The sequence below is a fragment of the Grammomys surdaster genome, unplaced genomic scaffold (assembly GCF_004785775.1).
Source record: "Grammomys surdaster isolate TR1022 unplaced genomic scaffold, NIH_TR_1.0 124552, whole genome shotgun sequence".
Lineage (NCBI taxonomy): Eukaryota > Metazoa > Chordata > Mammalia > Rodentia > Muridae > Grammomys > Grammomys surdaster.
The window spans coordinates 117,619-139,239 of NW_021619534.1; the positions used below are offsets into that span (position 1 = coordinate 117,619).

The 21,621-nt window shown below is 46.0% G+C and overlaps 1 protein-coding gene across 2 annotated transcripts in view; it reads left to right on the forward strand.

Annotated features, from left to right (window-relative positions):
• The first annotated feature begins 432 nt into the window (after window positions 1-432).
• Sag (S-antigen visual arrestin) overlaps window positions 433-21,621 on the forward strand; it is a 41,093-nt gene continuing 19,904 nt past the window's right edge. The window contains exons 1-9 of one of the 2 annotated variants that reach the window (XM_028784655.1): window positions 433-761; window positions 2,051-2,155; window positions 6,862-6,922; window positions 9,564-9,608; window positions 11,209-11,402; window positions 14,074-14,133; window positions 17,615-17,691; window positions 18,946-19,081; window positions 20,063-20,147. In XM_028784655.1, coding sequence (XP_028640488.1) covers window positions 2,090-2,155; window positions 6,862-6,922; window positions 9,564-9,608; window positions 11,209-11,402; window positions 14,074-14,133; window positions 17,615-17,691; window positions 18,946-19,081; window positions 20,063-20,147 — 724 coding nt within the window. In that variant the 5' untranslated portion in view covers window positions 433-761; window positions 2,051-2,089. The remainder of the gene's footprint in view (window positions 762-2,050; window positions 2,156-6,861; window positions 6,923-9,563; window positions 9,609-11,208; window positions 11,403-14,073; window positions 14,134-17,614; window positions 17,692-18,945; window positions 19,082-20,062; window positions 20,148-21,621) is intronic. The other variant, XM_028784656.1, reaches the window with a different exon arrangement.

The window sequence follows — 21,621 nt, forward strand, 5'->3', positions numbered from 1 at the left end:
ACAGGTCAGTGTTAAGAAGGTCTGTGCTGGGTACGGAAAAGGGTCTGTAATGGAGAGATAGATGCCCATCGGGTGGTAGAGTTTTTACTCCCTGGGAAGCCCAGCTAGCATGTAGACCCATACTGAACATATAAAGACAAGGGAAGATGCAGAGGGTCCAGTAGGACTCTTGGTGTATAGGGTGAAGATGAGGAACATGTGCAGCCTAGCCCTAGGTTGACCTTTCTCCTTGACCTTTTTCTTTATATAACACCCTCAAGCTGCTGAGCTTAATCGGGTCTGTCAGTTGAACATCCCCCTTCCTAATGATGGTGAAGAGCAAAGGGATAAGCCATCTATTTCCAGAACCTAAAGAGGTTTAGGATTTAAAAAAAAAAAAAAAGCTTTCAATTAGCTATTCCTCTCATGCACCTTGCCAAAGCCAGCAGGATGGCTTGTGCATCTTTAGGAGCCTCCAAGAAGATTGGAGCTCCCAGCTAATGCCTCAAACTGCTGAGCTGGCCAGTCTGCCATCTCGCTAATCCAATCAGCTCCCTGCTCTTCAAACCTGATTTGATTTCTAGACAGTTGCTGGGCATCTCCACAGATCCCTACAAATTCCCCCACGGGGCAGCCAGGGGCCTCACCCTTGCCCTATGGGGTTATCTGATAGGATTTCACCAGTTCCCTCAGAGCGTGGGCTGGCTGCTCACCGTCTGAAAGCATAGGTACCCTTTCTTGACTTCCTTGGCCATCTCAACTGGTTGGTGACAAATTACAAGGTAAGTGAGCACCAAACCCAAACATTCTCAGAAACCAGGATGGACACAGGGTGGGTGTGGAGTGGAGCAGAGACAGACATGCCTCTGCAAGGCAGTGTGCTAGAGTTTGCTACCTCTGACTTCTACAGGATTTTGCTTGGAAAGCAAACTTGGAGGGGATTTAATCCCAAACCATTAAATGGCCTTGACTATCTGCCAGACTGAGGAGAGGAAACAGATACACTGAGTTGAAAGAAAGGCTTGCTTGGTGGAACTGGGGTTCTCATGTGCCCCTGACCACTGTATTTAGGGAGCAGTCATGTGGTATTTCACGGATATTTTCTGTGTGCTTACCATAAGGCACAGAAAAGCCAGGGGTGGTGGTATGCACCTGTAATCCCAGCACTAGGCAGGAGGATTGCTGGTTTGAGGCAACCTGGGCTACATAATGAGACAGGAGGAGGAAGAGGAAGAGGAGAAGAAGGGAAGAAAGAATCTAGTCATGATAGAATTGTTTGATTTTGTTTGATACAGAGTCTTACTGAATAACCCCAGCTGCCCTGGAACTCACTTTGTAGTCCAGGCTTACCTCAAATTTTCTGCAGTCCTAACTCTTCCTTCCCCTTGAGTGCCGAGATTATAGGTAGGAGTCACCATACCTGGCATGATAGCATTTTAGATGCAGTCTTACAAGTACATGACACCAATGTTTAATCAAAAAAGACAAAACTTCATTAGAATCTACCTGGTGAAGTTTACTGAAATGTCTGAAACAAAATAAGAAAATATCAGGAAAAACAGAACACACCAAAATATACAATGGGGCAGGCGTGGTGACACACACCTTTGATCTCAGCACTTGGGAGGTAGACTTAGGTAGATCTCTATGAGTTTGAGGCTAGTCTGGTCTACATAGCGAGTTTCAGGTCAGCCAGTGAGACCCCATTTGGGTAGAGAGGGGACACTGGGGCTGGAGAAATGGCTCAGCAGTTATAAGTGCTTGCTGCTCTTCCAGAAGACATGAGTTCGGTTCCCAGCACCCAGGTCAGGTTATAACTCCAGCTTCAAGAAATCCAACACTCTCTTCTGGCCTCTACAGGCATCTGTGGCACACATACACATAAAAAAAAAAAACCTAAATATTTTTTAGATGTACACTACAGTAAAGTACAACCGATCAGAGAGCTGGTTTGATCAAGGATGGACACTGGAACATGTGGGAGGAAGTCTCCACAGGAGGAAGTTACAGGCGTAGGCTCTATGTCCGAAGTGTCCATAACTTTATGTTTGAGATCACTGTACTTTCTTAGCCTTCCAACCTCTGACATTCATCCCAAGGGACAAACGACATGGCCGCCTGTGTGAAGACCAACAAATCCCACGTCATCTTCAAGAAGGTCTCTCGGGACAAGTCGGTAAGTGGCACAGAAGAGAGGCTTCTTAAAAATTATTCTAAGAGTAATAGGAAGCAGATATCTGTCAAATATAACTGTGATCAACACCCATCTACCACGAGGCCTAGGGAAGCCCTGTGTCCATGGATGGACAGTCATTGTGAGAGAACTGAGGAACAACAGTGGACCCTGCAACCCACCATCTCTCAGCCCCATTGTCCCACCCCAACCTCACTCTTTTTCCTTGCTAAGTTGTGGAAATGTGTGTTACATCACTGACCACACTAGCATACATACTAGCACACTATGGCTGGTGTATCTGGTGGTGTAGCTAGCTGGTATACCTAATGGAAAGTGCAGATCTACCTCTTCCTTCTAGCTGGTTTCCTTATGATCCCTCACAGAGGAACCAGGCTTTTCACATGTATCCTCCTCCTGCCCACTCCTCTGTTGGCCAGAAGTGTCAGCATTTCCACCAAGCCCTTGGGTTCTTCGAGGTTATAGCTTTGGGGCCCTACATCTTCTCATTCTCCAGCTCTTCCTCCCTCTGTGTCTGTCCAGCCCTTCTTATCTCCTCTTACTACTTTGTGCTGACGTCTCTGATCACTTACCATTCCCCCTCCCCCCCCCCCCCCCCCCTCCCTGCTCACACCTAACAGACATCCACTGTCTATGGACATGCTTCCTTGAAATGCACCTGGTCTTTAAACAGACATTATTTGAAACAAGGAATTTATTTCCTTCTTTATTTCCTTCTCTCCTCCCTACTTGCCTCCCTTCCTTCTCCCTTTCTTCTTCTGTGGTACTGGGGAATTAAACTTGGGGCCTCATATATGCTAGGCTAGCACCCCACTACTGACTGATACACACACACACACACACATATACATATATATACATACACACACACACACACACACACACATACACATACACATACACATACACATACACATATACATATATATATCCAGCTCTAATTTTGAGTCAGAATCTCAGGCTGGCCTGGAACTTGGACTCTTCTAGCCTTAGCCTCCTGAGAAACTAGAATTCCATGCATGTGCTGCCAGGTCCTACTTAGGTTTTTTTTTTTTTTCCTGTTGCAAATGTCCAAGTGGAGGAGAATCCATCAATTCATGTTTTATGTCCTGGGAGTTTTCAATGGCAACCCTTGTGTGCCCTAGTCATGGATGCCTGGCCTCTGCAGCCATTTTTCTGCGGGGTTTTTTTTCTGTGAGATCCTCAGGCTGGTAGTGAGCACCTCGGCTCATGGTTTGAGGGTACAGTCCAGCATAATGGGACCTGGTAGCAGGGACATGAGGCCGCTGATCTTTAAGCAGGAAGCAGACACGATGAGTGTCCCTTATGGTCTCTTAAATGTCAGGAGACCTTTCCCGGGAGCTCTCCAAGAGACGTGCCTCTTATCTTCACTAGTTGGGCCTGAGTTACCTACCTGTACTATGCCGATCACAAGCCAAAAGAATTAGATGATCAGAACTGGATCAGACCAATCAAGAAAAATTCCTTGAGCTGGAAGTGGCAGCACAGGTCTCTGATTCCAGTACTTGTGAAGATCCCAAGATCAAGGCCAGCCAGAACTATACAGAACGCACTTGTCAAAGGAGGGCATGCAGGCTAGCTGGCTGGCTGGCTTGCTAGAGGGATGGCTCAACAGTTAAAGAACATATGTTGCTTTTTCAGATGTCCTGGGTTCAGTTCCCAGCACCTACATGGTAATGAACAGTCATTTATAACTCCAGTTCTAGGGCATCAGATGCCCTCTTATGGCTTCTGCAGGCACACATACATAATATACATACATGCAGGCAGGCAAAAGACTCATATGCATCTAAATAAAATGAATACAGCCTTTTAAAAACTGTTAAAGTAAAAGACAGATTCGAGCAGGGCATGGGAGGGAAGAGAACAGGGGAAAAAGAATCACCCATTAGGGCTGGCCTCCTCTTAGCATGCAGCCTAGTGATTGATGGTGGATCTTATGCATGACTGGCTATTTTATCCAAGAAGATGTGCTTAGCTCAGGGCAAGTTGCCAGAAGTCTATCTGTCAGTTCCCCATGGCCCTTTTCTACCTGTTCCCATCCTTCCCACTCCTTTCCAGGGTAGTAGAAGGATGATCTTGCTCCCAGTTGAGTTCAGAGTTCCTTACTCCTGGTTAAGACTCATGATGTTCCACCCCTAGGAAACTTAGTCCCATCTAGTCTGGACTGGATCTGCAGCCTTTCCTTCTCTGCCAGAATGTGAGAACAGGCCTTGATAACACACACCTTTAATCCCTGTGGTCAGGAGGCAGAGGCAAGTGAATCCCTCTGAGTTTGATGCCAGTCTGATCTACATGACAAGTTCCAGGACAGCCAAGGCTACATAATTAGATCCGTTCCTGATTTGAGCACTTACTTCAAACCAAGGTAGCAACCTGGAAAAGTTTTGTCTCCATAGACCAACAGTGCTGGGGAGGCCTCCGTAGCCCTGGAAGCCAGGAAAGTGGAATCTGTGCCGTGAGGGGGAGAGGTACAGAACAGACCCTGAGTGTTCCTGTGGCACCAGGTTTGAAGTCAGCCCAGGCTACACAGTGTCTTCTAGAGCTTGTGCTACAGAGTGAGAGACTGACTCTTAAAATAACACCGGGACAGCCAGAACATGCTGGGATGCAGGGGACCTATAGTGCCACATGTTCTCTTGAAGCATGGGGAGGGCTCCTCAGCTAGAGGTGTCCCTGAAGAGCCTTGCTTGCCATAGGCATCAGGAGCAGAAAGATTGAATTAGTGACTAGTGCTACGGCAGAGCTGCCACGACCAGGGCCGAGGACAGAGGGGCCTGGAGCGCAGAGGTAAAGATCAATCCTGTTGGCCCCCTTCAAGAAATGGGATGCTATTCTGTAGGAGGGAGGGAGCAGTCACATCTATGAATTGGGAGGTAGCCACGTTAGGGTTCCTACAAGAACAGAGATAGATGAATCTGAGAAGAGTTTATGCCCCTGGGTAAGACTCATGGTCTACCACCACTGGGGAACCTTAGTCTCATTCAGGCTGAACTGGGCCTGGGGCACTGAGTACAGGTGTTTTCCTGGGCTGATGGGATGGGGTATTCAGAAGATATCAGAACTCAGAAGCTAACAGGACCTCCTCCCAGGAACATGCTTAGAAGGATGTGCCAGCCCCAGGCTAGGCCGGCAAGCAGGGACAAACAACAGCTCCCCCTCTTCTCTCCCTCTACTTTTGAGTCCATCCTGCAAAAAAAAAAAAAGTAGAGGGCCAGGGAGTTCACTGGGCAAGTCAGCTGGGTTAGCCTCAGGGGAGAGCTCTGACCTAGAGGGCGGAGCTTGGCGCCTGCTGCAATGCACTTTGCAGGGTGTGTCCCTGCACCCTCCCCCACCCCATGCCCAGCTCCCACACTTTCCAGGCTGCTGAGGCCTGAAGAAATGCTGTGCACAGATTTGCAAGGTTTCTCAGGGGTTCCTCTCTGTTAACAGGGATGTAGAGGCATTTGCTTGATACCACCTTCAACATCAGTGATGCAAAGGGACCCACCTGGGGAGAAATAATTCATTGTGGAAGACGGAGTATAAGACATGATTTAATGTCAAAAATCATTTAGATTATTTGGAGAAGTAAAAAATGTATACCAGAGAGCTAGCCAGGGTCTGTCTCTCTATCTATCTATCTATCTATCTATCTATCTATCTATCTATCTATCTATCTATCTGCTCATTGGCATTCTTAGCAAGCACTGACTGAATCCTTCTATGGACCAAAGGCTGTAGTAAATACTGGAAGGCTGGAAGGTGCATAGAACACTCTAGATGAATGTTTCTCAACCTGTGGGTTGTGACCCCCCTGCGATTGAAAGACCCTTTCACAGGGATCACCTAAGACCATTGGAAAACACAGATATCTACATTATAATTCATAACCGTCGCAAAATTAGAGTTATGAAGTAGCAACAAAAATGATTTTATGGTTGGGAGGGAAGGTCTCATCCCAACAAGAGGAGCTGTATTAAGGGGGCACAGCATCAGGAAGGTGGAGACCCATTGCTCTATCCTCACCTCAAAGCGTAAAGAGGTGAGCAGCAGGGCAGCTCCCTGCTCTCCTACCAAAGAGAACATAGCTGGCGTCCCCACCAACTGGCTCCATGCCCTCCTTCCTCAGTGCATGGTTGTGGGTTTACTGGGGCAGGGCTTACCTGATCTCTTCTCTGTAACTCCTACTCCTTTGCCTAGAAAGACTCTGGACAAGGAGACGAGACCTTTCAGTGCATAGCTAGAAACAGAAGACTGTGTCTGTGGGCATGACCTTCCGCTAACGTACGTGTTAGCCTGTCAGACTGACCTGGTTGTTTACAGACCTGAGCTTGAGAAGAGGAGGAGAGAACATAGTGTGAAGAATTCCCACCATCTATACGGATGGAAAGAGTTCCCTTGGAGCCCATGTAGGGATGGAAGGCAGGACACTGCACTTGAAATGAACCATCTTCACCCACAGCAGGAAGAGAAGGACAGCCACAGACCATCTGTGGAGCTAAGTGTCCCCTCTTCTGAAGAAATAAGGCTTCTGAAAAGGCTGAGGCTCCAGGGTAGAGTGCTTGCCTTGCATGCATGCAGCCCCAGGTTCGATTCCCAGCACTGGAGAAGGGGAAGAGAGAAACACTACTGGGAAGACTTCAGGGTTGCTGGCCTCTGAGTGAATGTCTTTGTTCTTTCTGCAGGTGACCATCTACCTGGGGAAGAGAGACTATGTAGACCATGTCAGCCAAGTAGAGCCTGTAGGTAAGCTAAGTTTGGGGAAAATGTAAGGTTGATTTTCCTCTCAGTCATCAGACTGCTAGTTTTTCGTTAAAAAAAAAATACCAGTGTGTATGTGGGGGTTGGCAGTCCACATCTTTAATCCCAGCACTCAGAAGGCAGCGTCAGATGGGTCTCTGTGAGTTCAAAGCCAGCCTGGTCTACATAGTGAGTTTCTGGACAGTCAAGGCTACATAGAGAGAACTTGTCTCAAAAAATGAACAAACAAAAGAGATGGAGACAGCTCAGAGTTAGAAGCACTAGCTGCTTTTACAGAGGACCTAAGTTCAATTCCCACCAACCACACAGCAGCCCACACTATCTGTTAGTCCATCTCCAGGATATTTGATGCCCCCTTCTGGTTACTGTGTGCAGTACATGTGGTGTACATACATACATGCAGGCAAACATCCATGTACATCAAATAAAACAAATCTTTTAAAAAGCCAATCTCAGCTAGTTAATGGCACATACCTTTAATCTCAGCACTTGGGAGGCAGAGACAAGCAGATCTTTGAGTTTGTGGCCAGCCTGGTCTACAGAGTGAGTTCCAGGATAGCTAGAGCTATACAGAGAAACCTTGTCTCAAAACAAACAAACAAGCAAACAAATAAATAAAATCTCACTAATAATCTAATCAAATAAATACAAATTAAAATGTCAGTGAATGGCCAACTGGTTGGTCAGAAATGATTTTTACATTTATTTATTTATTTATTTATTTATTTATTTATTTGGTGTCAGAAGAAAATTTTGTGTAGTCAGTTCTCTTACACCTTTGTGTGGTTCTGGGAATTGAACTCAGGTTGTCAGGATTGTGCAGCAAGCATCTTTACCCACTAGCCCCTCAAATTAAAAAACAATAAAAGTCTGGTTTGTAGCTCAGCACCATTTACCCATTGCAAGGCCCTGGGCTCAATCTTCCATACTAAAGGAAACAATCCATCTCTCTGCTTCCTGACTCTGCATGCAATATGGCCAGCTGCTTCAAACTCCTGTTTCCACATTACCCCATCAGGATAGATGTACACTCAAACAGTATGTGCCACCAGGTAGGCAGGTAGCTGCATCAGCCTCTTCTTATATCTCCAGAACCACCCAGACTCTAGAAAACAACAGGTATCTAATTACATGTGGAAAAAGAAACTGTTACTATGTGTTTTTCCCAACATCAATTCAATACATTTCAAATTTTCAAATGCAAAAAAAAGGTAAAAAGAATGGGCTGTGGAAATGCCAGTGATCCTGACGGAGCTGGCCCCATGGACCACTGCGGGGAGCGCACAGGGCTGCAGCCACTGGGAAAGCAGCTCTGCAGTTTCTTTAAGAACTAAGCATATCCTTTCCATATGAGCCAATAATAACATCTGTGAATATTTATTGAGAAGTGAAAACTGCATACAAAAGCTTTCTTGGATGTGGTTGTTCACAGCAGACCCAAACTGAAAAGACTAAAGTCTCTTTTCAATGGATGAGGAACATTAAACAAACTGTGGTGTAGCCATACCATGGACTACTATTCAATCATAAAAAAAAAGAACAAGCAGCCAGTTGTTGGCACATGCCTGTGATCCCAGCACTTGGGAGCTGAGACAGGTGGCATGAGAATCTGAGGGTAGCCTGAGCTACCTCTCAAGAGGACGGACAGGTGGAGTAAGAATCAGGAGCTGTTGATACCTGCAACATGCTGGGTAAAAAGAGCAATCTTCATAATCCCACTTGTATAGCATTCTCAAGATGACAAAAGTCTACAGACAGTGCTTGCCAGGGGCTGAGGATGTTGGGAACAGAGATGGGTAGTGTGATTCAGCCCAAAGGAGATCTTTAGGATGCCGGAACAATTCCACATCTGGATTGTGGTGCTCACACAGATCTCCACCTATGATAAAACAACATAGAGCCTCGCATACCGATTGTGTACTTACTGTGTTCTCATCTCTTACGCACGAGAGGCCACTGGATGAAGGGTGCCGAAGCCCTCTGCTCTAGCTCTGCAGATTTCTCTGGCTTGCAAAGCATTTCACTACCAGTTGTTTGAAAGATGTATGGGGGGTCGGGGTGGTGGTGGGGAGATTGGGAGTTTTAAACACTGAGGATAAAACTGTCCTCAGTGGGTAAGGATGCTTGCTGCCAAGACTGACAACTGGAATTTGGTCCCCAGAACTACATTTTTAGAGTGACTATTCTTATAATTTTATTTTATGTGTAAGTGTATGGGCCTGAGCGCATATATGTACATAATATGCATGCAGGAGCCATCAGAGGACAGAAGAACTGTTGGATCCCCTGAAATTGGAGCTACAGATAGATGTGTGTTGCCACATGGGTGCTAGGAACCCAAACCCAGGTCCCATGCAAGAGCAGCTAGTTCTGTTAACTGCCAAACCATCTATCCAACCTCCAAAACAAATATTATTCTTAAAAACCATAAATAGCAAGCTGGTTGGTGAATCAGACCTGGAGGCAGGAGGATTATTTATTTATGCTCATCCTTAGCTACATAGCAAGCCCAGTACCCCGTCTCAGCTTTCTCACTTCCAAACTAAAAACGGAAGACGCCAGGAGTCCGAAAGTCAGATGGCTTGTTTTCCTAATCTCACTCTTGGTTTTCTCTCTCTTGTTTTAGATGGAGTTGTACTGGTGGATCCTGAGCTAGTGAAAGGGAAGAAAGGTAAGCTAAGCCCCTTGCTCATCCTCTGGGTAGAGAAAGCCTAGTCACCTTGCCCATCCTCCTGGCATAGAAGGTTATCTGTGGGTAGTAGGAACCATGCTTGTTGAGAGGCAAGGGGAATAAAATCCAGAGTTTATTTTTGTGCTTCCTTGCAAAGTTCTGTGCCACAGTATCACAGTGCCCTTGAGATCTCTGGCAGTTGAGTGTGGCAAGCCATTTGTTTCTAATGACAGTTGCAAAAACTGAATTAGAACAGATTCAGACTTTGCTTATGATGATGCCGCTGACTCAGATCCATTCTAAATATGCCTTTGGAGTGGTTGCTCCTGGCAACCACAAGGCATTGTTCTAAATCTTGGATGTACCCACTGGAATATGTCAGGTGTGGGCTGATAACAGGGTCCGGGCAAGAGGGGAGCAAGGCAGGAAAGACAGAAGATTGCTCTCTTCTGTTTCCCCGTCTTCCCTCGGGGCTCTACAGCTCTCTGGCTTGAACCCAACCAGTCCAGCCCTTTACCACACAGGGATTCAGCTATCAGGGAAAAACCACAGCTTAGAGGGTGCAGGCAGAAATCCAGGCCCGCTGTGGGCGACACCGTTTTCAAGTCCTCACCTGTAAGGAAGGGTGCAGGAGAGTCAAGCAGTTCTGATGTTCAGGGGCAGCTGGCCTCAAAACTGACACAGAAGAATGCTCGGTCAAAGCTGGGGGACTCGAGGTACCACTTTCAACAAGCCTTACGATGGAGGAATATGCACTTCCTGTCTTCAAAGAAACTTGAAGTGAACTTTCATACACTGGGCACTGGCTCCCTTTAATCAGACAGAATTCTGGGAAGTGGTGATTTAGAGGCTGCCTAGTGTGTCTCTGAGCAATGCACAGACTATCTAAATGAAACTTCTCACGTTTGATTTTGTCTCCCTGCCTGGCCCAGGCCTTCATCCAACTCCAGATCAACAAGCTGGTGGACCAGGAGTGGGAGGGGGTGAGAGGGAAGGAGGGGAAGGCCAGGTGGACTGTGTATGTCTGTCCACATATTGTTTTAATTTATTACATTTTTATTCATGGAGTAAGTGTGTATGTCCATGTGTCGCTGCATATGTACATATGTATATGGGTGGGTACACAAGTACTAAGGTTCACATGTGGAGGTGGGGGGGGGAGCAACTTGTGGAGAGTTGGTTCCCTCCTAGAACCATGTGGATCCCGGAAATTGAGTTTTCATTGTCAGGCTTGGAAACAGATGCCTTTACTCAATTAGCCATCTTGCCAGCCCTGTCCACAGATTTCTACCATCCTAGCAAAATAATATGGTTGCCAAGGAGATGGCTCCCAATCTGTGAGAGTCCTGTTTTTGGATAATGAACTCTAACCCTAGGAACGTGCTGATACTACCAAAATGTGCAACCAGCTGCATGGTGTTATTCTTCCAGTCCCCCGCCCTCACCCCCACCCCGGTTCCTTCCAGGCAGCAGAGCCTGGCTCCCTGGGGCAGACACCATGGTGTGGTCACTCTGTTGTTGGCTCCGCCCAGTGGAAGTGGCTGAGGTAGATGGGTCTGTGCAATGGACCAAGACTCACTCGATGCCTATTCTTCCACAGTGTATGTCACTCTGACCTGCGCCTTCCGCTATGGCCAGGAGGACATTGATGTGATTGGCCTGACCTTCCGCAGGGACCTGTATTTTTCTCGGGTCCAGGTATACCCTCCTGTTGGGGCCATGAGTGCCCTCACCCAACTCCAGGAGAGCCTGCTCAAGAAACTGGGAGACAACACGTACCCATTTTTGCTCACGGTGAGCTTTCCTTACCCTGCCTGCTCCTCTGCTTGCCTCCTTCATCTGTGGTACCTTACGATAGGAGCAGGGCAGAGAGGAGGGGGCAGAGGCCCACATCTGTGGGCCTGTAAATTGCACCCTTGAAAGAAATTCTAGAATGCATGGTCTGTGATTGTCTGTTTTTAAGTCTTTGGAAATAGCCTCCCTGGCTCAGAAGGCACCACTTCAACCTGCCCTTTGGATATTTTCCTTCATCTGACCACCTAATTAGATGAATATGTTTTGTCTTCTCTCATTCACTATAAAAAGAAACTGGTAGATGTGACCCTCAGCTGGCCCCAGGGAGTTCTAAGCAAGCAAGCAAGAGTCTGCTATGGCACAGGAGGTCTTGGTAGATCGAGTGCCATCTTTTATCCCTTGGCTCCCCACGCCTGCTCCCCTACATGGTCCAGGGCACTGAACCAGGGCCTTACTCTGTCTGCTCACTTCTCCTGGGGGCCCATGTGTTACCCAGTAAAAGCCAAGCTCTGGGCAAGAACTAGATATGGGCCTCTGTGGCCCTTTCTGTTTGCAATGCTGTCTCATTGACACATGCTCCTCCAAAGTGATGTGGTTCAGCCTTAAAAAAATCAAGAAGTAAGTGGGTGGTGGCAGCACATGCCTATAATCTCAGCACTCAGGAGGCAGGGACGGGCAGATCTCTGAGTTCAAGATCAGCCTAGTCTGCAGAGTGAGTTCCAGGACTACCAGGGCTACACAGAGAAACTCTGTCTATATAAATCAAATAAACAAAAAGTCAAGAAACATTGTCTAAGTCAGAACATGGATGAACCTCAAAAACATGATGCCACATAAAACAAGACACAGAAGGAAAAACAGTATCATACAGTCCCATTTGCATGAAGTGATGAATGGAGCCCCATTAATTTAGACAGAAAGGAGACCAGGTCTACTGGCCTGCTGGGGAGGAGGACAGGGATTTCAGGTTCCATGAAAATAGTTTCTCTTTGGAATGATGGGAAGATTCTGGAGACAAATGCTTGTGACTATTCTGGAGTAGTATGAACAGATTTAACCCCAATGAAACATGCATTGAAATGAGCTAAAATGGTAAAATTCTATGTTATCCTATTTTACCACAATTCTTATATAAATTTTCTTTTTAAAAAAATTATTTTGCTGGGTGTGGTGGGTGCATGCCTTTAATCTGAGCACTTGGGAGGTAGAAACAGACATCAGAGTTCAAGACCACTTGGTTTTGCAGAGCCTGTTCCAGGATAGCCAGGATGATGATACAGAGAAACCCTGTCTCAAAAAAACAATATATATATGGGGTGTGTGTGTGTGTGTTGAGAACTTGAAGTAACATTATTTTTGCAGTGCATATAAAAAAATAAAACCTTTAGAGGCCAGGTATGTTGGTACCTGGCTTTAATCCCAGCATTCAGAAGGCAGAGACAGGATGATCTCTGTGAGTTCAAGGCTAGCCTGGTCTACATAATGGGTTCCAGGAAGCCAGGGCTACACCAAGAAACCCTATCTCAACCCCCACTCCCAAAAATACAAAAAATAAAAACAAAAATTATTACAATGGAATCTTTTTCTGGCTGTCCTGAAGCTAGCTGTTGTAGACTAGGCTAGCTTCAAACTCAGATTGCCTTGCCTCTGTCTCTCAAGTGCTGGAATTAAAGCCACAGGTCAACATGACTGGCTAGAAATGGGTCCCTTAAGTGCTCAAGGTGTAGCTTGGTGCTAGAGCTTTTGTCTAGCATGCACAAATTTGGTCCCTTGCACAGAATGTTTTTTTTTTTTTTTTAAGCAAAAACAGAGGGCTGGAGAAATGGCTCAGAGGTTAGCTGCTAGCTGCTCTTACAGAGAACCAAGATTCAGGTTTCAGCATCTGAATGGCGGCTTACACTTATCTGTAACTCCAGTTTCAGAGGATCCCTCACTCTCTTTGGGCCTCCATGAACACCGGGCACACATGTAGCACACATATACATGCAGACAAAACACTCATACACATAATATTTAGAAATTAATAAATCTTTTTAAAATGCGATTTTTTTCAGTCACAAATCTCAGCAATATATAAGCAGAGGCAGGAGAATTGAAAGTTCAAGGCTAGCATAAACTAAGTAGAGAAAGACCCTGTTTCTACCCCTTACCCTCAACACACACACACAAATTTTATTTTGACCTGATAGTTCACATTAGCATTAATTGGCTAAAACTGGACTAAAGAGTTTGGAGATATATGTTTGCTGTTGCATTATTTATAACGGCAAAGCAGTTAGACACCTAGACACCATGTAGTCAACAAGGAGGGACGGCTACGTGAAGTGCATTCTAGAAGCTCTAAGCACTGTAGAGAGAAATTGTAGTACATTGTGTGTGAAAATGGTCAGAGGGATGTCTGAGTAGGATGAACTTTAGTGAGTGTACCAGATAATCAGACGTCTTTGGTCCCAGTGGACACACTCAGGCCCAGGTGATGAACACATGCCCTGGGCACAATCTCATTTGTGTGTCTCTGTACATGCTGGAGGTTTTTGGAAATAAATCAGCATTGATCTGGGTGTCAGAAGAGTTGGAGAATTCTGTGTTTTCGTGTCGCCTTGTAAGATGATTTTATACTGCACATAGAATAATTCCTCTGAATGAAATGGTTGTATGTTTGTCTTTCTAGTTTCCTGACTACCTACCTTGTTCAGTGATGTTGCAGCCAGCTCCACAAGATGTAGGGAAGGTAAGTTAAAGAAGAAATGCCACAGATTATCCTCCTTCAATAGGTTTTTGATTGTTTTGAGGTGGGCTCTTATGAGATTGAAACTGACCTTGAAACCCTGATCTTCTTGCCTCTACCTCCCAAGTGCTGGGATGACAGTCATGAGCCACCATGCCAAGCTTTCAATAGCCATTTAAATTAGTCTTTTGTCATTGAAAATTTCAAATATGCTCAAAGGGCTCAGCATAAAGACTCTCCAACCATGAATATCCTTATGAACAAGAGATTGAACCTCCTGGCTCTCACATGTTAACAGAAAACCACAGGCAACAATAAGAACACAGGCCTGTAGGACATATTATATATGACCACAGGCATTATGGAGAACCTCAGGCTTGTGTGAGGGAGGGACAGCAGATGACATTTAAAGCCAGAGTCCTTATACTAAGAAAAGAGGAAAGCCAGACTCTCCAGGGAGTGAGGCCCTGGTACTTGCAGCAGAGGGAACGTGCTTATGCTGTTTTCTGCTACATGCTAAAAAAAGGAAGAAGGGGCAAAGGGTCGGAGCTGACGTCAGGGTGGAAGGAAGGCATAGGGCAGCCAGGTCTTGACAGCTTGGGTTTCAGTGACATGGGAGCCAGTGGAGGTGCTGAACAGCAGGCTCAGGGTTACAAAGGGTCAGGAATGGATCTGAAGTTACTCAAACATGTGCTATGAAGGGGAAGGGAGGGAAAGGAGGGTGTGACCAAGATGGACCAGGCACAGAGGAGAGAGTGAAGACCAGAGAAGGGGATAGGTGCCAGCTTGCTTGGGCCCCAAGATTGTGATGGCAGGTTTGTGGGCAGGGACTGATGACAGGAAGGAGAAGCACAGTGTTCATCAGTGCGGCATCATCACCCACTGGCGGTCCATAGAACAGAAATGGCATTTAAAAAGCTGGGATGGATGGAATGGCATAGAAGAGAATTGAACTAAATGGAACAGAACCATACATTGTTTGCAATACATTGCATACATTGGTCCCACAATGCAGAGGCCAATGTCATGAGAGTGGTTTCACACACACACACACACACACACACACACACACACACACACGCTTGCTTGATTTCTAAACATTTAAATGCTATGGTCTGGGGAAAATGATGACAGCTGAGATCAGAGAAAATGGGGTCACTCAAGATAAGGGGACCAGGAACTAAGAAAACACAACTGAATCTTATCAGATCCATCACTGCTCTTTCAAGGGCGCCCTGAATCCTAGTTCTTAGACGACCTTTCCAGAGTTTTACAGCCCTGTGCAGGCTAGAGTCCTCTCATCCCTTCTATTCTTAGAGGGGAGAGGGTATTACATCAGTAGGAGGGCTTCTGGGCTGGGAACCTCCAGTATCCTTGAGCTGGGTACTTGGTTGCAGCTGGAGGCTGAATGACACATAGGAGATTATTAGATACATATATGTGTGTGTGTGTGTGTGTGTGTGTGTGTGTGTGTGTATATATATATATATGTATATATATATTATATACATAACATGAATATAATACATGTCATTTTATATATCACAAGTTACATGTTATAATCTATATTATGTAGTTCATTTCATGTTATTATATTAATAAAAATGATATCATATATACTAATATACTTCACCACTATATAAGGGATACACAGTAAAATATATTAACATTACATAACATGTAAGTTAACAGAATATAATATATAGGCAGAAAATTTAAAGTACATGATAAATTATTACCTTATTGTTCAGTTTTACACAGCTGTAAAGAGAGTGGATGCATCAGCCTAAGAGAACCCAGAGCCCAGAGGCCTATGGGAGTGTGTGGCTTGTTCAGAGATCAGCACGGGTGGGACAGCTAGGTGAGAATGGGTAGGTGACAGAGCAGGCTGCCTGCAAGCATTTTGTCTACATTGAGCCTGTTTGTCTACAATCTGAGAGGTGCTGTGTTCCTGTCTCAGAACTGCTAGGTCTGTGACTCAGCTGTCACCATTGACGTGTGGCACTGGGACACAAGAGACACCCTTGTTATCCTTTCTTTTTCTCTCTGGGCAAAGAGCAGGATATGTTGGGCCTACATGGGGAGCTAAGGGCTGGAGATCACAGGCAGATGCACTCACTTCATCCATGTAGACTTAAAAGTCCTCTTTTTTTTTGTTTTTTTGGTTTTTTGTTTTTTTGGTTTTTTGGTTTTTTTGTTTTTTTCGAGACAGGGTTTCTCTGTGTAGTCCTGGCTGTCCTGGAACTCACTTGGTAGACCAGGCTGGCCTCGAACTCAGAGATCTTCCTGCCTCTACCTCCCAAGTGCTGGGATTAAAGGCGTGCGCCACCACCGCCTGGCAAAAGTCCTCTTTCATTTTGAAAATGAGGTCATCTTACCATTTCACTTCATTGAGAAGGAAAAATTCAACCATTGTGAGCCATTGCTGTCTGGCTAGGATTGGCTTTGGGGGAGCCACCAAGGTCCGAGTGTTTGCAACCTGATAGGACATCCATGAATACTGCTCCCAGTGCCGTGAGCACCTGTGTCCCCAGTGCTGTGTGCAGCATTAAGTCAGAAGGTCGTGCATGGTCAAGTTACACATTTGTGAACAAAGTAGAGGGAGGCATGAACCTGCCAGGACTTGAGAGCCACATCTCAGTAGGCGTGTTGGCAGGCTGTCCTTCTATAGTGGCTCTTCATCCCCAATGCTGGCTGATTATCTCAACTTGACACAGGTGAGAATCATCTGAGAGGGAGAGCCTCAATTAAGAAAATGCCTCCTTAAGATCGGGCTGCAGACAAGCCTGCAGAACTTTTGTTTTCTTGTTTTTCAAATCAGGGTTTCTCTGAATAGCCCTGGTCATCCTGGAACTTACTCTGTAGACCAGGCTGGCCTCCAACCAAAAGATCCACCTGCCTCTGCCTCTCTGCCTCTCTCTCTGCCTCTCTGCCTCTCTGCCTCTCTGCCTCTCTGCCTGTCTCCTGAGTGCTGAATTAAAGGCGTGCTCCACCACTGCTGGGCTATTTTTTTAATTAGTGACTGATGGAGGAAGATTCAGCCCATTATGGGTGGTACCATCCTTGGGTTGGTGGTCCTAAGTTCTATAAGAATGCAGGCTGAGCAAGCCATGGAAACCAAGCCAATAAGCAATATTCTTCCACAGCCTCTGTATCAGCTCCTGTCTCCAGGTTTCTGCCCTGTTTGAGTTCCTGTCCTGACTTCCTATGATGAGGAACAGTGGTATAGAAGTCAAATAAACTCTTTCTTTCCCCGCTTGCTTTTTTGGTCATGGTGTTTCATCACAGCGAAAGTAACCCTAACTAAAATGCTGATGTCAACGTTGGATTAGCAGTACACTTCTTCACTAGTCTTCATCGGACAACCTCAAGAAAGACACAATTTAGGAGAAAAGCTAGGGCCACATATCTCCCTACAGGTGTGACCTCTGTCCTGTTAGGGAGGTGCTGATCACTGCCCTATCTGTTCTCTTGTCTCCAATAGACCTGTGGGGTTGACTTTGAGGTTAAAGCATTTGCCACAGACATCACAGACCCTGAAGAGGACAAGATCCCCAAGAAGTAAGAATATTCTCGAGGGACTTGGGGAGGATCGGGTGGTATAAAGGTGGGAATAAGAAATACTCCCACTTTATCCTGGTGTGACAGACTCTTCATGTTGGTTCCTGGTGGCTGGGGCCATAGAATCTCCCAAGATCAGAGCAGACAAGGCCTGAACTATCTGCCAGGGGGCGGGGCAAGACTACTAATGACTACTAATATGGGGTAGGGAACATAAAAGGGACAGTGGACTTAGCAACTCAGGGACCCACAGGCCCCCAAACCTTCCAGGTCCTTTCATTTTCTTCCTATTTATTTATTTTCTCTTCTTAGTTTTTATTTTATTTTATCTTATTCTATCTACTCTGTCTCTCTCTGTAGTCAAGACTCCTCTAGAACTCATGGGTGTTCCTTCTGCCTCAGTTTCCCAAACACTAGAATGCCAGGTATAAGACATCATGTCTATTTTTTAAAAAACACTTTGAACTTACAATAAGATACATACACTATGAAGTCTGTGATCCTAACCACGTTGAAATACATGACTCTGTAACACTAAATATATTCACAATATTTCACTGTCATCAGAATCTAACTCAAAGCTTTTGTACCATTCCAAACAGAATCTCTGTCACCAATAACATTCCTTCCACCCACCAGGTGCTCATTTTAAAAAAAAATTCTTTGAGCATTTCATACTTATATACAATGAACAAGGATGATATATACCCCCACTTCTCTTCCCTCCTCTCGCTTTCCCCATATCCTCCCAGTACCTCCCTCTCTTAGCTATGTCTTCTTTTTATTTGATAACTCACTTTCACTCCTAAGTTTCCACCCGTCCCATCCCTTCCCACATTCTCCTCATGCTCAGCATCCATATCTCCCCATGCTGTGTGTTTTGTTGTGGATCTGACCCATCCCATGCACCACGACCTGGTACATCCCAGACAAGCACTCTATCTCCTGAGCTATGTGCTTTGTGCTTTCGATGCTTATGACAGTGACAATGTGCCATCGTTACACAGAGCTCTAAAGTCTGCTCACATAAGGCATCTGAAACCATGACACAGACTCTCCTGAGAGGAAGCTAAGCAGGGGACAGGATGCAGGGGACCTTCCGGGCATTGCTGGTTCAGCATTCAACCCCCCCCCCCCGGAGTCATAGAAGAGGGATCAGAGCAGGCCTTTCCCAAATCCCCTGGCAGGGCCGTTTGAAGCATTCAGGGTTGGGGTGGGGGCACCGACCATGAACTGTGGGCCTTTTCTCCTTAGGAGTTCTGTGCGGTTACTGATCCGGAAAGTGCAGCATGCCCCACCTGAGATGGGTCCCCAGCCCAGTGCTGAAGCCTCCTGGCAGTTCTTCATGTCTGACAAGCCTCTGCTCCTCTCAGTCTCCCTCAGCAAAGAGGTAATCCTCATCCCCATGGGGTTTAGACCACAGCCCCCTCACTCTGTAAATACACACAAGTCACCTTGGGTCTGCCATAGTGAACGCATAGATGTTTGCAAATTACCAGCTTATTTCCATTCATTTGGAGCTAGTCCACCATGGCTTTACCATTGCACTTGTTGGCTATCTCCATAGTCTGGGGGCTGTAGAGATTGTAAGTATAGATCCCCTTCCAGCCGCCTTGGCCACTCCTGGACCTCCAGTCTCTGAGGCAGCATTGCTCACTGCATTACTTTAAGTTGCTCACTTTCCTGGAAAATTCAGATTTTATAGAAAACTCACGGGGTAGCCATGTTAAGAGTGATGTCATCAGTGAGGAAAGTCACGGGAGTAGAAGGTGAAAGCCAAGGCTCTTGTGGTCCAAAGACAACGATGCACAGGTTAGCCAGAGCCTTATGTGCTGTGTACACATGTGTGGGCATGGGTGGCACAGGGTGTTGCTGAGTAAAGTTCTGTCAGCCAGCAATCCCAGCGCCTTCGGTTCATTTCACACATCCCACCCGCAAACAATGAAGTCAAGGCAGGAACTTCCAAGAGCCCCCTGCCTAGGGAATGGTGCCACTCACAGTGGTGCTGGCTCTGGCTACATCAATTAACAATCCAGACAACTCCCCACAGACGTGTACACAGACTCACCCGGGGTAGATGATCCTTCTCAAGACTCTCTTCCCAGGTGATTCTCGGTTGTGTCAAGTTGACAATTAAAGCTGACCATGACACCCCTGGACCTCCTCGGCCTTCTTTCTGCAGATGAGGCTGAACATGTTCATAGCCTCCTCTAGAGGAAATGTTACTATCATTTTAGACTTCCTAACACTGGGCTTGTCCAGCCTTATCTATTGGAAAGGGACTAAGAAAATCTTGGTCTGGGGAGCTCTCAGCTCACAGATGCCATCTGCTGCACTTTGTTATCTCTTTGACTCCTTTCTCACTTTTCAGATCTATTTCCATGGGGAACCCATCCCTGTGACTGTGACTGTGACCAATAACACAGAGAAGGTTGTGAAGAAGATTACAGTATCAGGTGGGATCTTCATCTCTATAGTGGAACACAGGGCTTTCTAGAATTCCTTGGCCCCATGCTATTTCCTAAGGCCCAATCTGGCTTGATAAGCCCTGCCCCACCTCTGTCCTTAGATCTGCCTGTTGCTATTATCATTGAGAGCAGGATTTTTTTTTTTTTTGAGACAGGGTTTTTCTACGTAGTCCTGGCTGACCTGGAACTCATTTTATAAACCAGGCTGGCCTCAAACGCAAAGATCTTCCTGCCCCTGTCTCCCAAGTGTTGGGGTAAAGGTATGTGGTCACCACTGCTTGGCTGATAGCAGGATCTTAAAAAGAGAAGGACATTAGAAGTCACCACATTCAGGCAGTGGATATCCCTCAGTTGGTAGAACATACAGGAAGCTCTAGGCTCAATCCTCAGCACCACATAAACTAAATGGTATGTCCATAAAATTTCAGCACTTGGGAGGTAGAGACGGGAAGATCAGAAGTTCAAGGTTGTCTTTGGCTATGTGTCTATGTTGAGGCCAGCCTGGGCAATGGGAGACCTTCAAAATAGCAAGTCACTGCGTTCACCATCATGGCCTTTTGTCTTGGAACTTTGTCTCCAGTAGATGGCCTTCCCGACTTCCCACGGCCATGCCTTTCCAGGGACACCCCTCAGAGCCAGGTCTCACTTGGGGAGTCCAGGGAGAAGCTCCCCTTTTTGTTTTTGTTTCCTTGTTTATTTAATGTTTGCCTGTGTGTATGCCTGTTTACCATGTGTATGCAGTGCCTGTGGAGACCAGAAGAGGGCATCAGATTCCCTGGAACTGGGAATCTGAGTTACAGATGGATGTTTGCTGCCCTGTGGGTTTGGGGACTTAAACCTTAACCACAGAACCGTTCTCCAGCCCCACTTCCCTTTTTGGAAACTGATAATTTTTGTTGACCAATACTGCAACTGAGTGAGCAAGGCACTGGACTTGAAAACACTGGGCTTAATCTCTGGGCTCCTGTTATGTCACCCTTGAATCCCAAGATGGCTTGTTATCTACCTTCTCAGGCCTTTAGGCCCCGAGTACAGGTCCCACATAAAAGGGCTTCATGAGTAGTGATGTGTGATGTCTGACCTTGAATAAGCATCTAGTGAAGATCAGCTCTGTTATGTGCTGCAATGGAATGTTCTATATATTTCCTTATCCCATTGTAGCACATACCTGTAATCCATGCACTCAGGACACAGGAGGGTTGCAAGTCTGAGGCCAGTCTGGGTAACATACCTAGCTTTTCTCTCAAGATATTAAAACTATAGAACAAAACCAAAATGTATAGGTCCTCTACACATGAAAAACAAATGAAGAAACAAAAAGCAAAACGGATTGATCCGGGTGAGTAAATTCAGACTTCAACTTTCAGCTAAAACATTTGATGGCCAAGCTAAGGTAGATTTACAACATCAGAGTAAGTAGTCACACCAGGTTACCCTGGACAAAGGATATGGGAATTTCAGT